Below are 21,736 nucleotides of genomic sequence, written 5' to 3' on the forward strand. Positions count from 1 at the left end.
ATTGGCGGTTGGTGACTAGTGGAGTGCCCCAGGGGTCGGTGCTGCAATCTTGGTGTGCAATTCCATTATTTTCTCAACCACACAGATTCTCAGCATGTCTGGCAAAAATATGTGTCTGGTTATCCTCTGCCATGATTTTCACTTGAAGATTGGTTGGCTCTGCTGCTAACCAGCTAACTGTCCATTGATTAAAATTGAAACTCTTCATAGTGCATATTTTCTAAGTTTTAGAAGTTGTCGGTATATGTAAGCAAGTAACTGAGGTATATAGGCAATTCTAACTGAAGGTACACAACATGCTACTGGAGTCTGATTCTAACTCCCACACCGTTGCTTTTTCTGTCACCACATGTTTTATGTTAGCAGATTTTTTTTTCTTGTTGCCGATATAACCGTTAGAAACTATTTATACCATTTTTCTCATCGCTGAACTTTTTCTATTCTATGTACTGAATCTTGTTTTTCTCGCAACTATTTCAGTCAAGTCTTCTAATGTTCCTAACAACTGAGACCATATTAATAATCATAGAATCCTACAGTGCTGAAGGACACCATCCGGCCCATTGAGTCTACACCAACAACAATTCCACCCTTTCCCTATCCCCGTAACCCTAAGCATTTACCCTAGCTAATCCCATTGACACTGAGGGAAAATTTAGCTTGGCCAATCTACCTAAACTGCACATCTTTGGATTGTGGAAGGAAACCGGAGCACAAGAAGGAAACCCATGCAGCCACAGGGAAATGTGCAAGTTCCAGATGGTGACCCAAACTGGGTATCAAACGTGGGTCCCTGGTGCTGTGAGACAGCAGTGCTAACCGCTGTGCCACTGTGCCACCATGCCACCCACTTAATGTGACAGAGTCAAGCAGGAGGAAAATCAACCAAACTCAGCATCAGAATTATAGAGGTTTACAGCATGAAAATAGGCCCTTCAGCCCAACTTGTCCATGCTGCCCCTTTTTTAACCATTAAGCCACTCTCAATTGGCCCCTTTTAGCCCATATCCCTCCATACCAATTTTACCCATCAACTGTCTAAATGCTTTCTAAATGACAAAATTGTACCCACCTCTATTGCTGCCTCTGGCAGCTTCTTCCAGACACTCACCACCTTCTGTGTGACTACAACATTCATTTAAAAGTATATCTTGCCCCAGCAACTTGGACTGCTGGAGTGATCTGTAACATGCCACTGCCACTGGTCAGTGGACAAGAGCAGAAATGCCAATTTTCTGTGTAGATATTACAGCACAAAAATTTGAGCTTAAAATTGTGACTTTGATCTAATGGGACTTTCCAAAGTGCTGTGAAAAGGAGATTGGATATCAAGTGGGAATCAAGAGAATATTTTGACAAGATTGAATTCCATAAGCATGGTATTTCATTCTTTTCTTGTTTTTTTCTTTTCAGATGCAAGTGATCAGCTATTTGAAGTGATTGGCCTGGAGGGGGCCATGGAGATGGGACAGATCTACACAGGGTTAAAAAGTGCAGGGAAAAGGCTAGCGCAATGCTCCTTGCTAACTATCAGGTATGTTTCAGAGTAACCAGAGGATATTGTATGTCATGATACCTGGTTTGATTTTTTCATGCAGTACTACAGTTTGAATGCTCACAGTGAAAATTCCATCATTTTTGTTTCTAAATAAACGTACTGTTTGGAGTCTGTCAGTGAAAACCATGCAACTTGAAGTTACCTAAGAAGGACTGATTTAGCTATGGGCCAGGAAGGAAGGTCTGCAGCCGGGCAGAGGGAATGCTCAGTCAAGAGTGATGGCCTGCGCCCATTTATCTCTGGGCTACTATTATGTCTTCTAAGTATATTGAGTTGAATTTACTGTGCTCATTCGTGCCAGAGCTGCATTGAGATAACAGATCCATTACCAAAACATTAAAATTAAATTCTTGCACAGTACATGGGCCAAATTGTCCATTTGGAAGGGAGCAAGGAAATTTCTTTGGCCAGAGAGACTTTGTTGTGTATTTTTTATTGAAATGTTTAGATTCCCTTTTCAATACAGCACACGTTGCACATTTTTGAATTGTATATTAGTAAGTATTTTTGAAGAAATACTTTGGGCCTATTTTTATCTCCATAAGATAAACTTATTTTAAAGCTCCTTAAATATATTATTTCTTGGTTGCAGTGGAGATCAACAAGCTTTGTACCACACCCATAGACCATGGTACAATTATATATCAACTAATAATTGTCTTCATTTTTTCCAGGTTAGCAGGGTAAAGTGTTATCATCTGTGGACAACTTAAAACATAGTGACAAGTTAACAAATGATAAACAAGATCACCAGTGTCCTCAATTGTAATTCCCAATTACCACTACAATAGACAGGTGGCACAGTTGCTAGCATTGTTGTCCCACAGTTCCAGGGGCCTGGGTTCAATTTCTGGCTTGGATCATCTTCTGCACGTTCTCCCCGTGTAAGCGTAGGTTTCCTCCTGGTGCTCCAGTTTCCTCCCACAGTCCAAAAGACGTGCAAGTTAGGTGCATTGGCCATGCTAAATTCTCCCTCAGTGTACCTGAATAGGCGCCGTAGTGTAGCTACTCAGGGATTTTCATAGTAACTTCATTGCAATGTTAATGTAAGCCTGATTGTGACTATTGAATAAACTTTAACTTTAAAAATATAATGTGCCATACCTATATGAATAGACTAGTCAAGATGATAGCAACAACATCTAATTTCATACTGAAGGTACAATGTTATTGCAGCTAGGATGTTACTTCATTGCTGGATTTTAGAAGGTGCAGGATATCACTAATAAATGCCTGAAGCCCATCCTATGTGGTAGTCAGTGACTAAGTACTGTGTGGCAGTAAGTGATGTGCAAGTCCTAGAGAAACCCTCAAGTTAATAAGAAATGAGCCTGAAGGATCGATCAACTACAGAACAGATTGATTGATTTGGGAAGAAAGCCGATAGCTATGATCATAGCTTCAGTTAAACACCACAGAACAGGAACAAAGCTCTGTCACACTTCAGATTACAAATTTTCTGATTATTTTTTCAAATTAATTTTTAGCAAGGCCAAGGATTCGGAAGCTCTTTTGATTTGAATGTGGAGTTTAAGCAATACGTAGAGCTGTTGAGGATGAGCAATTAGTTTCAAGAGGAATTGACCCACCTCTGCTTTTGTTATTACCTGTAAATGAATTCCACTGAGGCCAAAAACTCGAGTGGTTAGACGTCTTTGACAAGTTAATCCCCTTTTCCAGAAAGATGAAGCCAAGCAGCTTAGGAAACTCGACTAGTCTGACTAATTCAAACCAAGTTGGATTTGAATGAAGCAGCAACATTTCACGTTGAAACAAACTATTCATTCAGATTAACTTTGTAGTTCACAGTAACACAAACTAAATATATACATTTTTTAATTTGTTCATGGGATGTGGATGTCACTGGCTAGGCTAGCATATATTGGAATTTTAAGAGTCAACCACATTGCTGTGGATCTGGAGTCACATGTAGGCCAGACCAGGTAAGGACAATAGATTTCCTTCTCTAAAGGATATTAATGAAACAGGTGGATTTTTATGATAATGATCATCAGGCTTTTAATTCCAAATTTTTACTGAGTTCAAATTTCACCATCTGCCTTGATGGGGTTTGAATCCGGGGCCTCATAACATTAACCTGGGTCTCTGGATTACTAGTCCAGCGACAATACCACTAGCCACTGCTTCCTCCTTACTCTCAAATGGTATTGTATCTTGTTAGTTTTCAACATAGACTTTTAGAATTCAGTTGTTGCTGCTCTGGCCAAAATGAGATGGAAGAAACATATATCCCAATAATCTTTCTTCTGGGTTATTCACAGACCTGTTAGGATGATTAATTCTGGGAGATTCCAGAAGAATCAAAGATTTAAATAACACCACATAGAGGAATGAAGATGCTTTATGATCTAGAGAGGAAGATAAGTACCTGAGCAGACACCAAAATAGATATAATGACACCTGGTATTTTTTCAACATTCTCAATACCTCAGGGTGTACAGAAGAGCCTTTTGCCAGCTACATTAACATTTCACAATAGGCCTTATTTTCAGCCCCTTCTTCACATAAGTTGTTATCGTAGAGTTTTGCCAGACTGACTTGCACATAACCAGTACCAGAGACCTGGATCTTGAATGTGCATTATGCATTCATTCTATTGGATCCTTTCAAGAGCACAAGATATAGGAGCAGAATTAGGCCATTTGGCCCATCAAGCCTGCTCTGCCATTCAGTCATGGCTGGTAAGTATCTCAACCCAATTTTCCTGCCTTTTTCCCATAATCTTTGATCCTCTTACGAATCAAGAACCTATGTATCTCTGTCTTAAATATACTCAGTAACCTGGCCTCCACAGTCTCCTGTGGCAACGAATTCCATAGGTTCCCTAGTCTCCAGTTGAAAAAATAACTTCTCACCTTTATTCTGAGGCTGTGCCCTCGGATCCTAGTCTCGCCCACTAATAGAAAAATATTTTCCATATCGACTCTATCCAGGACTTTCAATATCCTGTAAGATTCAATGAGATCCACTCTCATCCCTCTAAATTCAAGCAAGTATAGAGACTCCTCAGACGCTTCTCAAACTTCAAGCTTTTCATACCTGGGATCATTCCCTTGAACATCAATAGCGATGTATATCAGTTTATTCTCCTATCTCGCTGTGTTTTTGTAGGACAGCAGGCCGGGAGACTCAAGCGGAGGCTATTTCACAGGCCCCCCCACTGGGTGCCACGTCCTTCACATGCCGGATTTCCGGTGCTGTCAGTTCCACCCCAAGAATCGGCGCAGAGCTTCATAAATTATGTTAATTCTCATTATAATATAATTTCCACCTTTTTAGCAGGCCTGGGATGAAATCATCTGGACCCGCTAGCAATTCACCACTTCAGCCAGGAGTAGTTCGCTCCAGCGGGGTGTACTATAGCTCCCCACTTGTGGAGAGCTGGCAGCCCCACCCACTGGAGTAAGGCAGGGCAGTCAAGGCCCCCCAGAGGGTCAGGCATCAGAAGGGTGCCCCAAGGGCATTGCCAGCCTGGAGCCCCAAGCAGTGCCCAAGGAGAGAAGTGCCAATGCTGGAGGACACCTTGGCACTGCCCACCAGGTATCGGGCAATGCCAAGTGGGTGGGGCCTAATGGGGGAGGCAGGGCCTCTGGGGACAGCGATTGGTGGGTGTGGGGTCTCCTGTCCTTGGGCTGAGTGACAGAAGGAGAGAAGCCAGCGATCTAGGCTGGGTATCAGGGTGGGGGAGGGCCAGCCTGCTGGGGGGGTCGGAGTAGGGTATGGTGGGGATGAGCCTGCCCGAACACATCCAGGGGGTCAGCACTCAGGTGATGGAGGACGCACGGCCAGAGATGCAGTGGTCGCAGGGCTGGCCAGTGACCGAGCTGACCAGCAATTGGGGGGCCGGCAGAGCTCATGCGCTGATCACAGCACTGACAGATTGGCACATGCGCAGTGGCCCACTCTGCACTATGCTGCTGCCCGCTCCAGTGGGAATAGCCCACTGATTTTCAGTGAGATTCACGTCAGTGTGTGGGAGATTTCAAGTGTGGGAGGTTTATTTTGAAATTCACACTGAAAAAACCAACGTGAATTACTTCAATTTTTCTGCGAATTTGACACTTAGAATTTTTTCAGGAGAATTGCCCCTGTAGTAACTGTTAGCAAGGACCAACATCTTCATTACTTTACTTTCAGAAAGGTTGGGAGGAGACAAGACATTTCACAGGTTCAACAGTGTAGGTGGTACCCATTACTGCATATATTGTTGAGCCTGGTTACAATCTGTCCTCTGTGAAACATAAAAACCCTACAGTGCAGAAGGAAGCCATTTGGCCCATTGAGTTTGCACCGACAACAATCTCACCTAAGCCCAATCCCCATAACTCCACATATTTACTCTGTTAATCTCGCAAACCTACGCATCCCAGGATACTAAGGCAATTTGGCATAACCAATCAACCTAACCCACACCTCTTTGGAATGGCTAACCCTTATTTTGCGACTGTGGGGGGAAATTGGAACGTGCAGAGGAAACCAATGCAGACGTGGGGAGAATGTGCAAACTCCACATAGATAGTGACCCAAGCTGGGAATCGAACCCAGGTCCCTGAAGCTGAGAGGCAGCAGTGCTAACCACTGTGCCGCCACGGGACACTATGAAGTTCTACATATATGATAATCCTCCGTGCATTCACCCTGCCAGCCATCAAACCGGAACTCAACTATACTTCAGGCTTTGTTTCACTTCATTTTTGCTTGTTGTTATTTTCCAACCCTTCCCCCAGCCTTGGCAAACTTTTCAAACAAGCTTTGAGGCTTTATAAAGGCAAGATCAATATTTGTTCAAATACTTTAAGTACATTCATCTCTTTGCATTTAAGCTCCTTTTCAGGTTTTGCACATGTTTTCCATTAGGCTAGCTACTGGTGCAAATACAGTTCATTCAAATCTGCTGAAAGTGTCAAATTGAGCACTGTCACCTCAATGTCTGGCACACAAGTCACAAAATTTTGTGGCCTTGAAACTGTAGAAGCTCCATTAATTACAGTAAAACACTGGCATTTTTTGCTATGAGTTCTTATAATCTCTCAGTTATTGCAATGTCTCCATTTCTTTATCCCTTTCCAGAACCAGCAAGTTCCTGCCGATGCAGATCGATGGAGAGCCTTGGATGCAGACTCCTTGTACAGTAAGTGGATATAATGGATGAAAGATATTGCAAGTATTTTAAAATAATCCCTCAAAGTGCTCCAAGAATGCAACAGATGCATTGGATTTAAATGAGGATGAGGCACCATCCTGAAAAATGGAATAGATTCAGTTGTTCACATTGAATGGGTGAGTTTAGAAGGTTATAAATATTCATTTTGTAAAGTGTGTCATTTACTCATATAGGATTTTTGGACAAAGCAGGAGCCTGGCAAGATGAAGACTGACACTTGTGGCTCAGTATTGACAAGGTCAAAGCTATTCTGTTCAGCCTCCAACAGAAACTCTGTGCCCTAGTTCCTGAGTTTATTCCATTTTTTTTGGATTTCATTCAAACCTAGGCAGATGGTACACAATCTAGCTGCTCTGATCAACTCTGAACTGAGTGCCAAACCATACTGCCATCATCAAAATTGTGTACTTCCAACTCCAAGACACCAATGTCTCCAATGTGCCTTTGATATCCTGTGGACTTTTATTTCCTTGTACATTTTTGACATTTTGTTGAGATGTTCAGTTTGGTAGGACACGGTCTCCTTGAATCCTGGCAACCGTTGCTGCAGTACAAGTTGTAGCTAACGAAGTTGGGATGGGTGTCTCTTAGTTGTGGTGTATAAATTGGGGGAGGGGGAGTCTAATTTCCAGGAAAGAAGATATCAAAAAGATGTTACATATGCATTTAAGACTTGACTTTAACTCAGGAGTGGAATTCATACGGACAGAATGTGCAGAATATGATTGAGACTGAGAAACAGTCTCAACAGAAATGTAGGTGTGCTATTCTCATTTCAAGGTGAGAACAGATATTGCTTTAAATCTATGTTGCTGAATTAAGTTGCTTGTTAACCTAAATTTGCTATTAACAGAGAACCTTAAGCAGCTTTGTCCTGGCCATCAGTGGTTTTGATCTGAAAACACCTGCCTCATTCACCCTTCCTGATTATTTGAAAACACAGTAAGAAGTCTCACAACACCAGGTTATGTTTGAAAACATGCAGTTGATTTCCTTTGGTATTTCACTTTGAGTAAATACCAGGTGGAAATTTTAGTTCAAATGGATTTTGGGAGGAAAGGATCAGGATGGAGGATGGCAAGGTGGGAAGAGGGAGGGAGGGAGGGAGGGAGGGGGTGGGGAAAGAAGAGGAATGGTGGAGGTGTTTGGGAGAAGAGAGAAGGAGGAAGGGGCAGGAATAGGAAGTGTTAGAGTATGGAAGAAGAGAGAAAGAGAAGATATGGAGGAGAGGGAAGCAGCAGGAGGTTAAAAACAAAACAAGAGGTGACTAGTTAGATTGCAGGAGAAATGGTCGTAGTTGGAGTCAGGTTAATTTCCTCCCCGCGCCCGCCCGCCCCCCCACTCTTCTTCTCCTTCTTCCTTCTTTTGACAATTTGTCTCTTGCTTTCCTATCATAACTCTGATCCATTATCCCCCCTTCCCTTCCTTGCTTCAACAGCTATCCTATCTTTTCATTCTCTGCTCTCATTCCTCCTGCTCTATCTCCTTTCCCCTGCTTCTCCCTGCAATGCAAGATTTAAGCAGTTGGAATGCAGGGAAGATCCAGCACAGTGATCTTTCACTCCACCTGTTTCAAGCCTATAAATATATATGTGTGAAACCTTATCTTAAAGAAATTAACTTTTTAAATTTAGAAACCATTGCTTGACACCTTAAAGCACAGAAAACCCATTGAGTACTCAAAGTTGTTTCAAATCAGCGGTATTATGACTTGCTCGTTAAACAATGAGAGCTGGTGTATTTCGAGACGCAGGGTGCCAGGTTGTCATCCCAAACCCTTTCTCTTTACCTCCCCATTCCCCACCTTCTGGGCTTGGGCTTAAAATTGGACTTTAAGCACTATGGAGAAACAAAGCTGAGAACCTGTGTGCACCCTTACATTCCTCCTGCCCAAACCCTTGGCACATGAACTGAAGTATCTCACACTCACGCATGAACAATAGCTTCAGTGGAGAATGAGGGTCGGGGGGAGGTAGATTCTGCACTGTTCAGATCATCGTCCTGGTCACTAGGCAACTGGATGCCTGCTCTAGTTCCCCTCTCCTGGTCTCCAGGCCCCAATGTTGGCCTCAGGCTGATTTCTCTGACTCCTGCTTCAACCCGCTGCTGCTTATGGCCTTTGGCCCCAGACCCTCCATCCTGCCAAAGACATTTCTTCCTGCACTGGAGAGGGCTATAAGTGCCAGAATTCCTGTATATGGTCCAGAAATATGGACGATGGTCCATCAACAGTATGAACTTTCTTCCATACAGGAATTGGTGGATATTTTTATTCCAAAGATAATCCCTAAGGCTTCCCTTTTGATTTGTGCAGTTACTTACAGCTTTGCTCAATATCGAGGTGCAAAGGCATACTGATGGTATGATATGGAATATCACCACCTCAACACCATAGGAGATGCGTCACACACCAACCAGGACAAACCCACGATAACAGACGGTAACAACAGTGACTAAACCCACAGAGGGACAGTAGGAAACCGCAGGAAAAACCTAAAGAGAAACCCAGCAGTGCAAAGCAGCAGGTGAAAGACTTAGTAACCAAGTCAGCAACCACCTTACAGACAACCAAATAACAAGGGCAGCCTAGCAACTGGCAAGATCAGCAATGTGCGAAAGGCAACCTCAATCGGGGAAGAGAAATGGCTACCCCTACCAGATTCATTTCAAAATATTGAAGGTCCCAAGCTGAATAATGGCAACTTTGGCCATGGCATTTCACCTAATGTCCTAATGTTTCAGGTCTTGTAAGTAAAAATAACAAAGACCAAAATAGCATTTTGCTGTATGGTGTTGGGGGCATGGCAGACGGCATGCTAGCTGGACAGTGGATGAATGAAGATACAGTCTATGAGGATATACCAGAGCCTCTGATACATACTTTAGTCTCCATAATAATATTTTGGTAGAGAGGACAAAATGTAATTGATGCAGCCAAAAACAGGGTTAAGGGATTGAGTCATTGATCAATGCCTAGCTGGCAATTGAGAATAGAGAACATTAAAAGACAATTTAATCGAAGGTAGATTAACGATTGGTATTTTCGATGGAAACCTCTCTCATGTTTTACAATCTTGGAAATATTTAACTCTGAATAAAGCAGTACAACTAGCCAGACAAGCCGAAAATCAAAGTTAGAATAAGGTCTTTCTTTGTACTTTGCCCAAGGGAATTCCAGCAGGAACAGCCCAATTAAGTCATTAAATTTGTGGATTGTGAAACCAAAAGTACAGCAAGACAGTAGCCAAAGAACCATCCTGAAAAGGCATGAACTGCATTTATCTGACATCCCTACTGTGGTGGGAAAGATGTCCAGAGCTTTTGCAGGCTTTTCTAGTCAACAGTTGCTTTGTTCAGCCATGAAACTCTGTCAGTTAAAACTGTGACCCTAGTTCTTGCATCCAGTTTGAATTCAGTATGAGGGAAGAAGATCCACAGACAGGGAGGATGCCCCGTATGAATTCCACATTGCCATGGATAGGGCAAGATAGACCATTTTAAAGCAGTCTCTCATTCCAGAAAATCTTATCTTTACAAGAAATCTGTTGAAGGAACCTCCATCCAGACCTTGATAACAAGGAAATCACCATCTAAGGAGAAGTACCGGAGTGCTAACAGTGTAGTAAAATGGGCATCTCACTGAATTCAAACTGGACGCAAGAGCTAGACTCTCAGTTTTATCTGATAGAGTTTCATGGCTGAATATTAACTTTCCTTTATTCAACTCCAACATGCAGGAGGATGCAAGACTAAAATACAAAGATAGGGGAATCTTTGAAACATTATACCTTATTCAGAATCAAGAAAGCCCTTTGTTGAGGAGAAAAGCCTGCACAGCTCTGAACCTGCTTATAAAGGTAGGTGAAGTCAACGCACAAATACAAGATAATGAACTTGGAAGGGAATTCCCCACAATCTTTAAAGGCTTGGGTAAATTGAAGACTGTGTAACAAATCAATCTGCCAGGAACCAACCTCAGAGTAAACAGATTCTTGTGACAGAAGTAGATTCACACTCGTTCAGGAAGACAGGTGAAAGCATCAGAGACTGTCCTCTCTAAAGTAGAGATTTTGGGGGAAGGTGTAGGAGGATATGTATATAATATGAAGTTAAAAACTTAGGGAGAGGTGTTGAGTGAAGGATGAAAGGACAGCTGTTGAACTTGTGCATAAGGAGCTATGTCGTGGCAATTTTACTCATGGAGTGAAGATGTATGAGAGGCACCCCAGGGAGCAGCTGTAGTTGTGTCCCAGTGTTCTGTAACCTTTAAATGGTTAGAGATGTAAATGAAGGTATTTGATTGAACATTGCTTCCAGTAAGATCTCTTCTAGAGCAGCAAACCAAGGAATGCCGAGACAAACTCCTAATAACAGAATAGTCAAGACCTGAGATCAAAAGATGTGCGCATAACAGGTGCCAGTGGTTGTGCCTGATCAATGGTGAAAGACCACCAACTCATTTGCTCATTATTGATGCTTGAGGCTTTGAGTAAAAAAAGCTGAGACAATAAATCAAACTTGCATTTTTGTGATGACAGTTCCTCACACCTATCCATCAGGAATTATACAATAAGTTATCAGTTAAAATGACATTATTTTTTAATCCATTGGTAAGTGAAACTTAAAAATTAATAATCCAGATTTACAGTGGGTTATGCTATTCCACATGATGCAGGTCATCAGTAATACATGGACTAAAGGAGTTAATTTATAGGAACGGTTTTCACGGGTTAGGCGGAATGCCATGCTCCTGTCTCTATGTTCCTGTAAGTGTGAATGTTATTATGTGGTTCACTGAAAAGTTGTCAGTGGTGAACGAACTTGTCCCACTGTTGGAAGTGGAACTGCTTCATTATCATCACAAATCATGTTCAATCTGTTCTGTAAGGGGATTGTGTCCTGCCCGTTTCATCTTTTGCGAAAGGATTACATTCCTTCTGGTAATTAAAGCAATCATCCAGAATGTTTTCTTCTGGCTTTGTTCATCCTTAACTGGTTGCCCTCTTTATCATGGCATTTCCAATGTTCTTGTCAGCTTGGAATCATCCAGTTTCATCATCACTACCTGTATTTATTCTTGTGATCCTTGACTTATCCCAAATCAAATCTTTGTTCAACTCATTGTTCAAGCAGTTAATTGACATAGCATTTATTGTACAAGTGGATGCTTGTTCAGCAAATTTGTGATTCAAGTGAAAAATGAAACAACAATTGACTCTGTTTTTTAGATTATGAATCAACATATTGAAGGTGAATATCAACTGAAGCTCATCCTATTTAACAGAATAAATTGGATGGTTGTCAGTTTAAAAAAAATGAAAGAAAAATGTAGCAACCAATTTGTAGTTAGAGGTCTGTCTGACATAATTTTCAAGCAGTCTTTACAATAGGCAGCAAACACTCAAGCTTGCTATAAGTGGGAGCTTCAATCTTTCTAATCACAATCCCATCTAGGTCCTGTTTTCATGGGCAGTTAGTGATGGGCAATATCTGCTGACCTTGCCAATGATGCCCACGTCCCATGAATAAATAAAATAAATATTCCGGCTGGTGCCTGAACCAATGATTTAGAAGGGAATGACTTCTTACCAAGGATCCCATAAACCTTTCTTTTTCTCAGCTGAACATTTGTGTAAATAATCCTAGTGTCTCTCAGTTCCTGTAACCCTTTTAAAATCTACCATTTAGCTTATATTGCCTCTCCTCATTCTTCCTACCAAAATACTTCTTGGGTCAATGTTCAAAATCACCTCCATCATCTCCTTAATAATAGGAATGACTTGTAAAGCCTTCAGTCACTGGCTTCTGTCCGTATCACCATTTCTAAATTGTCATTAAATGTTTCCAACATGCCCTAATCACGAATGAATGATGTTGCAAGTTTGTGACTTGCACTGAATAAAGACAGGCAAATAGCTAGAATATTTGTTGATTACGTTATCATATTGTTGCTTTTCTGCTTATCTACCCTTAAAGTTTATAAGGTATCTGCCTATCTACCTATAAGGTATCTACTTATAAGGTATCTGCCTATCTACTTATGAGGTATTATTTCACGTGTTCATAACATCTCACAGTCTGAGAAGGAAGATGTATTTCTTCGTAGCATATGGCCAAAAACATTTAAGAAATGTAGTTGAATCTTTTACTGTTATATTAGAGTCTAACACAATGGAAGAGAAATCTGTTCAATAATATCAATGTAGGAAGCTACACAAGGAGTGCTGCTTGCCCTGGTAATTCACACCAATCGATTACTTTGTAGAGAAAACTTTTCTCCTATTCAATATATTGCAGTACTCCATCTAGAAATGGTAACCTGTCAGTCAAGATGAAAAAGAACAATATAGTTTGCTGTAGGTTGCAGTCTTAAACTGCTCTTTTGGACAAGTGAGATCAAGATGCAGGCTGGGCACCAGTAAGGCCTGATTGAAGTTTTAACCTGAGCCATGTGGGGGGAAGTTGCTGTTGTTGAGTCCGCTACCTCCCTCACTCACCTCAGGTAGCCACAGTGGCAAGTGAACTCAGAACCAGGAAACGTCCAGAAAGGAGAGGTTTCTTTTTCTAGACTCATGGGCCAGGAAAAGCAGGACTGCTCCTCCACACACATAATCAAAATTTAGGCCTCCTCATCCTGGGTTTACTTTCCCTGAACTATGCTGCTCTCCAGACACCCAGCCCCAATCAACTGAGTGCAGTAGACTGTTCCTTTTCTCCCTAGGGAGCAGCGTCCTGCTCTTTCAATTGCACTCTGGCCAGTGATCAGCTATCAAGTTCCACAGAGGGAATTATGTAGCTGGAATATGGGAGGTAAAACTCATGTTGTGGAGATCTGAATGGTTTGTTATCCACCTTAGCCTGAGGAGTATCACGACCAACCAGGCACAGCATGACAACATAATAATAACTCCTTCCATTTCTCAAGCACTATTTCTGATTAAATAAATTCATGCATGTATTTTATTTTTCACTATCAATTATTTTTTGCAAGATATTTTACATCTTGTAATAAAAAGTTTCAATCAAAGTTGCCTTTTTCATAATTGCTTAAAGTATTTCTTTAGCAGAATCCTTTAATTAACTGTGTAGGGAATTCCCATACAGTTCAAATAGACAGGTGTGGTGACTTGTAGGATATGCAGAGCCTCACCTGGTTTTTGAACAAGCCATTAACAGTAATGAGTCTCAAGTGACCACCTCATTTTAAACTTTCCAACCCATGTAAGCAGATAAGTTTTGAGAAACTTGTTAATGCAGGAGCTATCGTGGAATGTAATATTCTCTTTAGGCACAACTGAAATTCTTAAGCACGTTGAGTTACAAGGCCAGAAATGACCGTATCATAGAATCATAGTGCAGAAGGAAGCCATCTGGCCCATCAAGTCTGCACCGACCACAATCCCACCCAGGCCCTATCCCCATATCCTGATATATTTACCCACTAATTCCTTTAACCTACGCATCTCAGGACACTAAGGGGAATTTTAGCATAGCCAATCAACCTAACCCGCACATCTTTGGACTGTGGGAGGAAACCAGACCACTTCCAGTGTCACGGGTACATGTGACTTAGAATCATATGTGTGTTATTACAATCAGAAGTACAGACTTCCAGGCTAGCGTTCCTTTTGTGATAAAGTTAGCCTGATCAGGGATCAAAGTTGCCTCTTCCAACCTGAATCTACCTTTTGTTTATTTTCTCAAGAAAATTGAAAAGATAGTTTTGAATTATCACATTGCATCTTTTGAAATTATCCAAAAAGTTATTTGTAATCAAAGTGGAATGCACTCCCATTTTCAGTGTTATCTATGCTAGCCAGAAAATTTAGTGAAGACAATATGACAATATGTTTATTGTTTTATCATGCAGTGCATATTTTCCTGAAAATTTACCCATTTTTGGTAAACTGATTTATTATAATGTTGTAGTTGTCACTTCATTCATTTCCTCCTCTGAGGAAGGACATCGGCAGCAAATGCATGGAAACACCATTACCTACAAGTTTTCCTCCAAGTCATGTACCATCCTGACTTTTAACTTATTGCCATTTCCTTACTATTGCAGGGTCAGATTCCTGGAGTTCCCTCTCTATGAGAACTGTAGATGTATCTAAATGAAGTGGACTGCGGCAGTCCAAGAAGGTGGCTCACCACCACCTTCCCAAATAAACTTGAATGTTGGAAATAAATGTTGACCTCACCAGCAGTCCTCACACCACATGACCGAATTTTTAAAACATAATTACTTGGAATAGTGCATCCCTTAGTCAGTAAGAATTTTAATAAAACATTTTTCCAATTTCCTGCAACTCCCTTCTGCCATAGTTCTGAGCCTAATGACCCCTTGTTCTGGACTTATCAAACTTTGGAAACCATCTTTCATTGCTTACTCACCTTATATTCCATCTGCCATGCTTTAACCCATTCACAGCCTGTCTAATTCCCCTTGAAGTCTCCTTGCACCTTCCTGACACCTTACATTGCCACAAATTTGGAAATGTTACAATTGGTCTCCATATCTAAATTATTTATATAGATTGTAAACAGCTGTGGACCTAGCACAGATCCTTGAGGTACCTCACTAGTAACAGCCTATTATTCTGAGAATTACCTGTTTATTCTTACTTTCTCCTTTCTGTCTGATAACCAATTCTCAATGTTTACATAAATCCCATGTGCTCTAATTATATTTACTAACCTCTTATGTGGGACCTTATCAAAAGCCTTCCAAAAATCACATCCACTGGTTCATCTTTACCTACGCTACATGTAGTAGCCTCAAAAATCCCCAACAAGTTTGACAAACATGATTTCGCTTTTGCACAACCATATTGGCTGTGCCCAACTTTACCATTCCTTTCTAAATATCCAATTATCACATCCTTAATATAGATTCTAACATTTTCCTTACTACTGACATCAAACTAATATGTCAGTGGTTCTCCATTCTCCATTTTCCTCCCTTCTTAAATAGTGGGGTTACATTTATTAATTTCTAGTTTGCAGGAATTTTTCCAGACCTAAAGAATTTAAAAAGATAATCACCGATGCATCCATGATCTTTTTAGTCACCTCATTCAATACTCCAGGTGAAGCTCATCTGGTCCAAGTGATTTATCAACTTTCATTCCAGTTAATTTTTCAAGTACTACCTCTTTTCCAATACTGATTTCTTTTAGTTCCTTAGATTCACAAGTCCCTTGGCTGCCTAGTATTTCTGCAGGATTTTATCATCTTCTGTGAAGACAGACACAAAGAAACTGTTTTGTTTCCCTCTTCTCCACTATAAAGTTTTTTATGCCCACCTGTAATGAGTCCAAGATTTTCTTAGCTGATCTTTTCCTTTTCAGGTACCTAAAGGAGCACTTACAGTTCCTTAAGTTTCTCGCTACTTTGCATTTATATTCTCTTTTCCCTTTCTTAGTCAGTTTCTTGACCTTCCTTTGCTGCATTCTAACTTACTCCTAATCCTCAGGCTTACCACTTTTTCTGGAATCCTTATAACCCATTTCCTTCAATTTATTGCAATCTTTAACTTATCTGGTTAATCACAGCAATTTGCTTTTCCCCTTGGGAGTTTGTGCATTAGAGGAATGTTATCTATGATTGACTATGTAGTAGTTCTTTAAATACTAACCATTACCTATCTTCTATCAAACCTTTTAATATATTTTTCCAATCCCCACAACCAACTTGCTCTCACACCTTCATAATCTCCTTTCTTCAGATTTAAGACCCTGGTTTCAGAATGAACTATATCGCGTTCAAATTTATGCAAAATTCTATCATATTATGCTCACTATTTCCCAAAGGCTCTGTTATGGCATGGTTATGAATTATCCCTTTCTCATTTCAGATATTAATCCAAATATCCCGATTTCTAGTTGGCTCCTTAATGTTCTGCTCCAGAAATCAAACTCATACACACTCCAGGATTTTCTCTTCCAGAGCATTGATGCTGATTTGATTAACCCAGTCTACTTGTGAATTGAAGTCACCATCATTACGGATGTTACATGCATCACTAATTCCCTGATTTATACCATGCCCAACATTACCTCTACAATTTGGTGGCCTATAAACAATTACCATCAATATTTGCTGCTCCTTGGTATTTCTTAGCTTCACCCAAATTTATCCAACATCTTGGTCATTCAATCTGAGATCCTGTCTTCCCACTGTACTAATCTCATCCTTATTATCAGAGCTACTTACAAGCTTCTTATCTATCCCTCCGAAACGCCGAATATCCTTGGATATTTAGTTCTCAATCTTGGTTATTCTGTAGCCGTATGTCTGTAATTGCAATTAAATCATACCCATTTACCACAATTTGCGCATTCAAACCATCAGTTTTTTTATGAATGCTATGTGCATTCTGCAAGTTTCCCTGCAAGAGTATCAGCTGGTATTTTTATTTATTTTGTTACTGGATGTGAGTGTTGCTAGCAAGGTCAGCATTAATTGCTCATCATTAACTGCCCTTAGGAAGCTGATGGTGAGTCATTTTGAATCACTATAATCCATGTGATGTATGAACACTAACAGTGCTGTTGGTAAAGGACTTCCAGGATTTAGACCCGACAACAGTGAAGGAATGACAATGTGGTCTCAAGTCAAGATTGTGTGTACTTTGGAGGGAAAAGTTGCGGGTGGGATGTTCCCATACATCTGCCACCTTGTCCTTCTAGATGGTAGTGGTCATTGGTGTGTATTGTGCTGTCAGAGTATTGCTATTGTACATCTTTTACATGAAACACACTGCCATTGCTGTGCATCATGATGGCAGGAGTAACTGTTTAAAATAGTGGATGGGGTGCTACTCCAGTAGTCTGCTTTGTCCTGGATGGTGGTGAGCTTCTTGAGTGTTGTTGGAGCTGTACACATCCAGGCAAGTGGAGAGTATTCCATCACATTCCTGACTTGAGCCTTCTAGATGGTGGACAGGCTTTGGGAAGTGAGTAGGGAAGTTATTCACTGCAGGATACCCAGCCTCTGACCTGCACTTATGGCCAGAGTATTTATATGCCTGGTCCAGTTCAGCTTCTGGTCAATGGTAACCCCCCAGAATGTTGATAATAGGGGATTCAGTGATGGTCGTGCCATTGAATGTCGAGGGGAAATGGTTAGATTTTCTCTTCTTGGAGATGGTCATTATCTGTCACTTGTGGAGCACAAATATTACTAGCCACTTATTGATTCAAGCCTGAATAATGTTTAGGTCTTGCTGCATATGAACATTGACTGTTTCAGTACCTGAAGAGATGTGAATGGTACTGAAGATTGTGCATTCATTAGTGAAAAAGTCGATTTCTGACATCATGATTACGATAATTCCGATTCACCATTTAGGTAAATAACAACTGAAATGTTTATTTACATATAACTATAATACAGAAGGTTGCTGCCTCATGGCTGCCAGTCAGCTTCCAAGAAGGTTCTGGAAAAGAAACCCGAGCTCACCAAGGTGACCCCCCCGCGCATGCACGTATGTGGTTCACCAGGTCATGTGTCCCTTACTCTGCAAATGGATCCTTAAAGGGATAATCACCACAATGATGCAGTGGTGGTCATTGATAAAATAGCTGAAGGTGTTTGGGCCAAAAGCACTATTGTGAAGAACTCTTGCAGTGATGTTCCAGATTGAGATAATTGGCTTTCAGCAACCACAACCATTTTACTTTGCGCTAGATATGTCTCAAACCAATGGAGTTTCCCTCCTTATATTGGGCAGCTTCCCGCCTAGTCCCAATTTTGAGACTGGCAGGAGGGGTACAGGAGTTTTCAGTGACTCTGCTGCAGCCTCAGGCAGGAAGGCAGGGAATGCTTCCCTCAGTGGCCCCCTTTCTACATTGAACCCATAATGACTGTTCCATGGTTGCACCCTCCCTACCTGGCCTTTTCATCAATATTCCCTTACCCCCTCCCCATTTGCCTTAGATCTTACCCTCCTGTCTCTGCTGTGAGATCCCCGCACATTTACCTAGTTCTGGACTCTAGTGCCAGAATTTTACTGTCCCACCCACCACAGGAATTGGAGCAGGCAGGGGACGGACAATGGGAAGGTCCACTGACGGTGGGTGGAATTTTACGTTTTCAGGACGAGCAAAGCCATAAAACCCCACCCCAGATCTTTGAATCTAAGAATTGCCTGTAATCCCAATCTTGGCCACTGCTGCCACTGGCGCTGCTGAGACTACAGAGTTGCCGGCCAATCAGATTGGCCGGCAGCTGCCTGAGGCAGGATCTGAGGTGAAAGTCCCCTCTCCAGCCATTCAACGCTCTTCAGAGTATCTAAACTGCTGCAGGGCAGCCGTGATCAGAGGGGATGCGATGTCCACCAACACGCCAGGTGGTGGACAGAAAACCCTGCTGTTAGAAAAAAAACCTGTCTCTTGAGAAGAATGTGAGAAATGTGGCATGAGACAATAATCGACAATGTAATGCTGCAATGTAGATGAAGTACAAGAAATTTAATCAGCAGTGCCTCCCCCCTGAGTGGATAGACCAGTTAAATCCTAAAAAATGTTTCAAATTTGTTCCACTTGGATAAAGACTCCTGTAAATTTCCAAATGAATATAATAAGCCATCATATGTTTGTGTCACGGTTCATTTACTAATCACTCGGTAGTTCAACCTGACAAACATGGCGGAAAACATAACAAAATATTTTTTAGAGAATAGAGATTCCATTTGTAAAATCTGCTCTAGTTTCTCGTTATAATTGGTGGTGTATTGATTGTATGATAGTTACCGAGCATTGAAATCTTTAACATATGGGAGCATATGCTTTAAGCTTGAGTCAGTACTTTGTTTTTGTTGGCCTAATTCTATGTAACTTGCTACTGAGAGCATGGCATATTGACTAGGGTTGCTTTAGTCATGCTGCCAGGTTATGTAAGCCATCCACATGGAACACTCCAGGATCCTCTGAAATTTGGAACAATATTGCTGCACATGTGCAATGATGCTCCAAGTTTAGGAGAAATTTATAAACATGGGAGGGAAATTTTACTCCTCCATTAGCTTTATTAAAAATATTTTTTCTTTGACTTTAAACAAAGAGGGAATTATTATCCTTTTATTTTCTCAGCTCAAATAAACTGGTCATACACATGCCCTAACTACTGACTTGCACATTATCTAGCAGCCTGAGAGTTGAACCTGGGCCAATGGATCAGTATGAATAGCAGCTCCATTGCACATCTTGACAGTTTGATATTATGGGTCCCTGTGTTAGTTGCAGCTGGGATAGGCATTCACAAATGACACTCATCACATAATGTTACTCCACTACAGCACCGTGCCTTTTCTTGCACACATGACTGGGCTGTTTAAAGCAGGAATTTTGTACAATAGGAATGAACAGGAAGTGCTTAAGAAAGTTGACAGTATTTTGGAATATTAGTTCTTGACTGTCCTGCTGTTCAGGACAGGGTCAGTCCCGATTAGTAGTCTTATCACAAATGCTCTTTTGAGAGATGCCCCATCCCATTCCTTTCTGAAATGGCATCTTCCTCAAATTGCATTCTATCAGAAGTTTCATACCACTTTATTTTCTTAATTGAAAAAGAAACAAATTGAATGCCAAGGCCTGTAGGAAAGGAATTCACAGAGAATGAAATGATGAAAAATAAACCACAGTAATAATTAGACAACACAACACTTGGATTCTAGTAGATTGCAGACAGAAGGGAAATCAGAATGACTAGGATTGATATCCTGACACCAGGCCAGGGGCAGGCAGAGAAGTCTCCAGTCATGGCCACCTTGAGGCCACTGATAATGCATGCCAATCAGATCCATTGGGAAGGAGGGCTTGTTTCAGGAGGCTCTAGATGTCAGCAACCACCTGCCATGAAAATATAGCCTCCTGAACACTGGTGCTCACATATGTAGAGAGCCCCGATCCTCAGCCTGTAAATCCTATGATGGGAGGAGTCTCAACATTTTTGAGCTGGATCTCTGTGCCCATAATCTCTATCCTGTGGAACAACGTATGGGGAGGAGAAGGTAGCTGGTGCTGCTACTGGTCTTGGTACTGTTGCTCCCTTTCCTTATCAGTGGTTTGTGGTAAGACTGACACATTCTGCAGTGAAGGCTGATGGCAGAGACCTGCATATCAAGGTGACTGAAGCCCAAGACTTCCAAGAAGTTGGAAATCACCTGTGAAGTTGTGAAAGCAATCTCTAAGAATGTCATCTAGGCAGGCCTGCAACAAGTCAATTTCACAGCTTTCTGGCCTGTCAGCTTCACTGAAAGAGCAATCCCTCCTGAGCTTTCAGGCGGGTGACCCTGCTGAGTTCCACACAGCTCACAAAATCAATGTGTTGGCTGCTAAATCCAGAATTCTGGGTTAAATCCAGAGATAATTGGGGATTTAAACATTACTAACCCGACAGCTCTCGCTAGCCTGCAATCTCACCATGTTGTAAATGGGATCATGCCAGGTTCCCAAACTCTCACCATTTTTCAAAACTTTAAATCCCTGCCCACACCTGAGCCTGCCCTTACCTTGGCAGTTACAAATCTGCCCATTGTCTCAGGCAAGTATAAAATTAATTTAGGATTGGGCGCCTTAAGAGAGCTACCAAGTTAGCAGCATTTGCTAGCTAGTTAATTGAATAAATGGTATTACAGTTAGAAGTGTTTTGAGCACTCGTACAACCATTAAGAGCTGGAATTGATAAACTGGTTCCATAACCTTCTCTGGGAGACTGGTGCCAATTTCATGAAATGTCAGTGAAGAACTTTCACCTGTAGATATGCTACACAATTTTTTGTGTTCCCTACTCCCGGATAAATTCACCAGTCTGCACCAGTAGCTCTAGTACGGAACTAGTTGTTTCAAATCTTGCTTTTGGGAAGTCTTATGTACCTATATGTGTCTTTCCTAGTGAATTCAATCCTAAATTCTGTAACTTTTCTCCCTGGCATTAAGAGACGTACCTTATGATTTTACAAAGCAAAATGTTAATATGCCTTCAACAGC

The 21,736-nt window shown here is 41.3% G+C and overlaps 1 protein-coding gene across 1 annotated transcript in view; it reads left to right on the forward strand.

Moving 5' to 3' along the window:
• Positions 1 to 21,736, forward strand: part of dgkb (diacylglycerol kinase, beta) — a 677,279-nt gene that overhangs the window by 612,434 nt on the left and 43,109 nt on the right. Inside the window, exons 22-23 of the mRNA XM_080216552.1 lie at positions 1,414 to 1,534; positions 6,650 to 6,710. Of these exons, the coding sequence (XP_080072678.1) occupies positions 1,414 to 1,534; positions 6,650 to 6,710 (182 nt within the window). The remainder of the gene's footprint in view (positions 1 to 1,413; positions 1,535 to 6,649; positions 6,711 to 21,736) is intronic.

Source organism: Carcharhinus amblyrhynchos, chromosome 2, assembly GCF_965287045.1.
Source record: "Carcharhinus amblyrhynchos chromosome 2, sCarAmb.v2.hapA, whole genome shotgun sequence".
Taxonomy (NCBI): domain Eukaryota; kingdom Metazoa; phylum Chordata; class Chondrichthyes; order Carcharhiniformes; family Carcharhinidae; genus Carcharhinus; species Carcharhinus amblyrhynchos.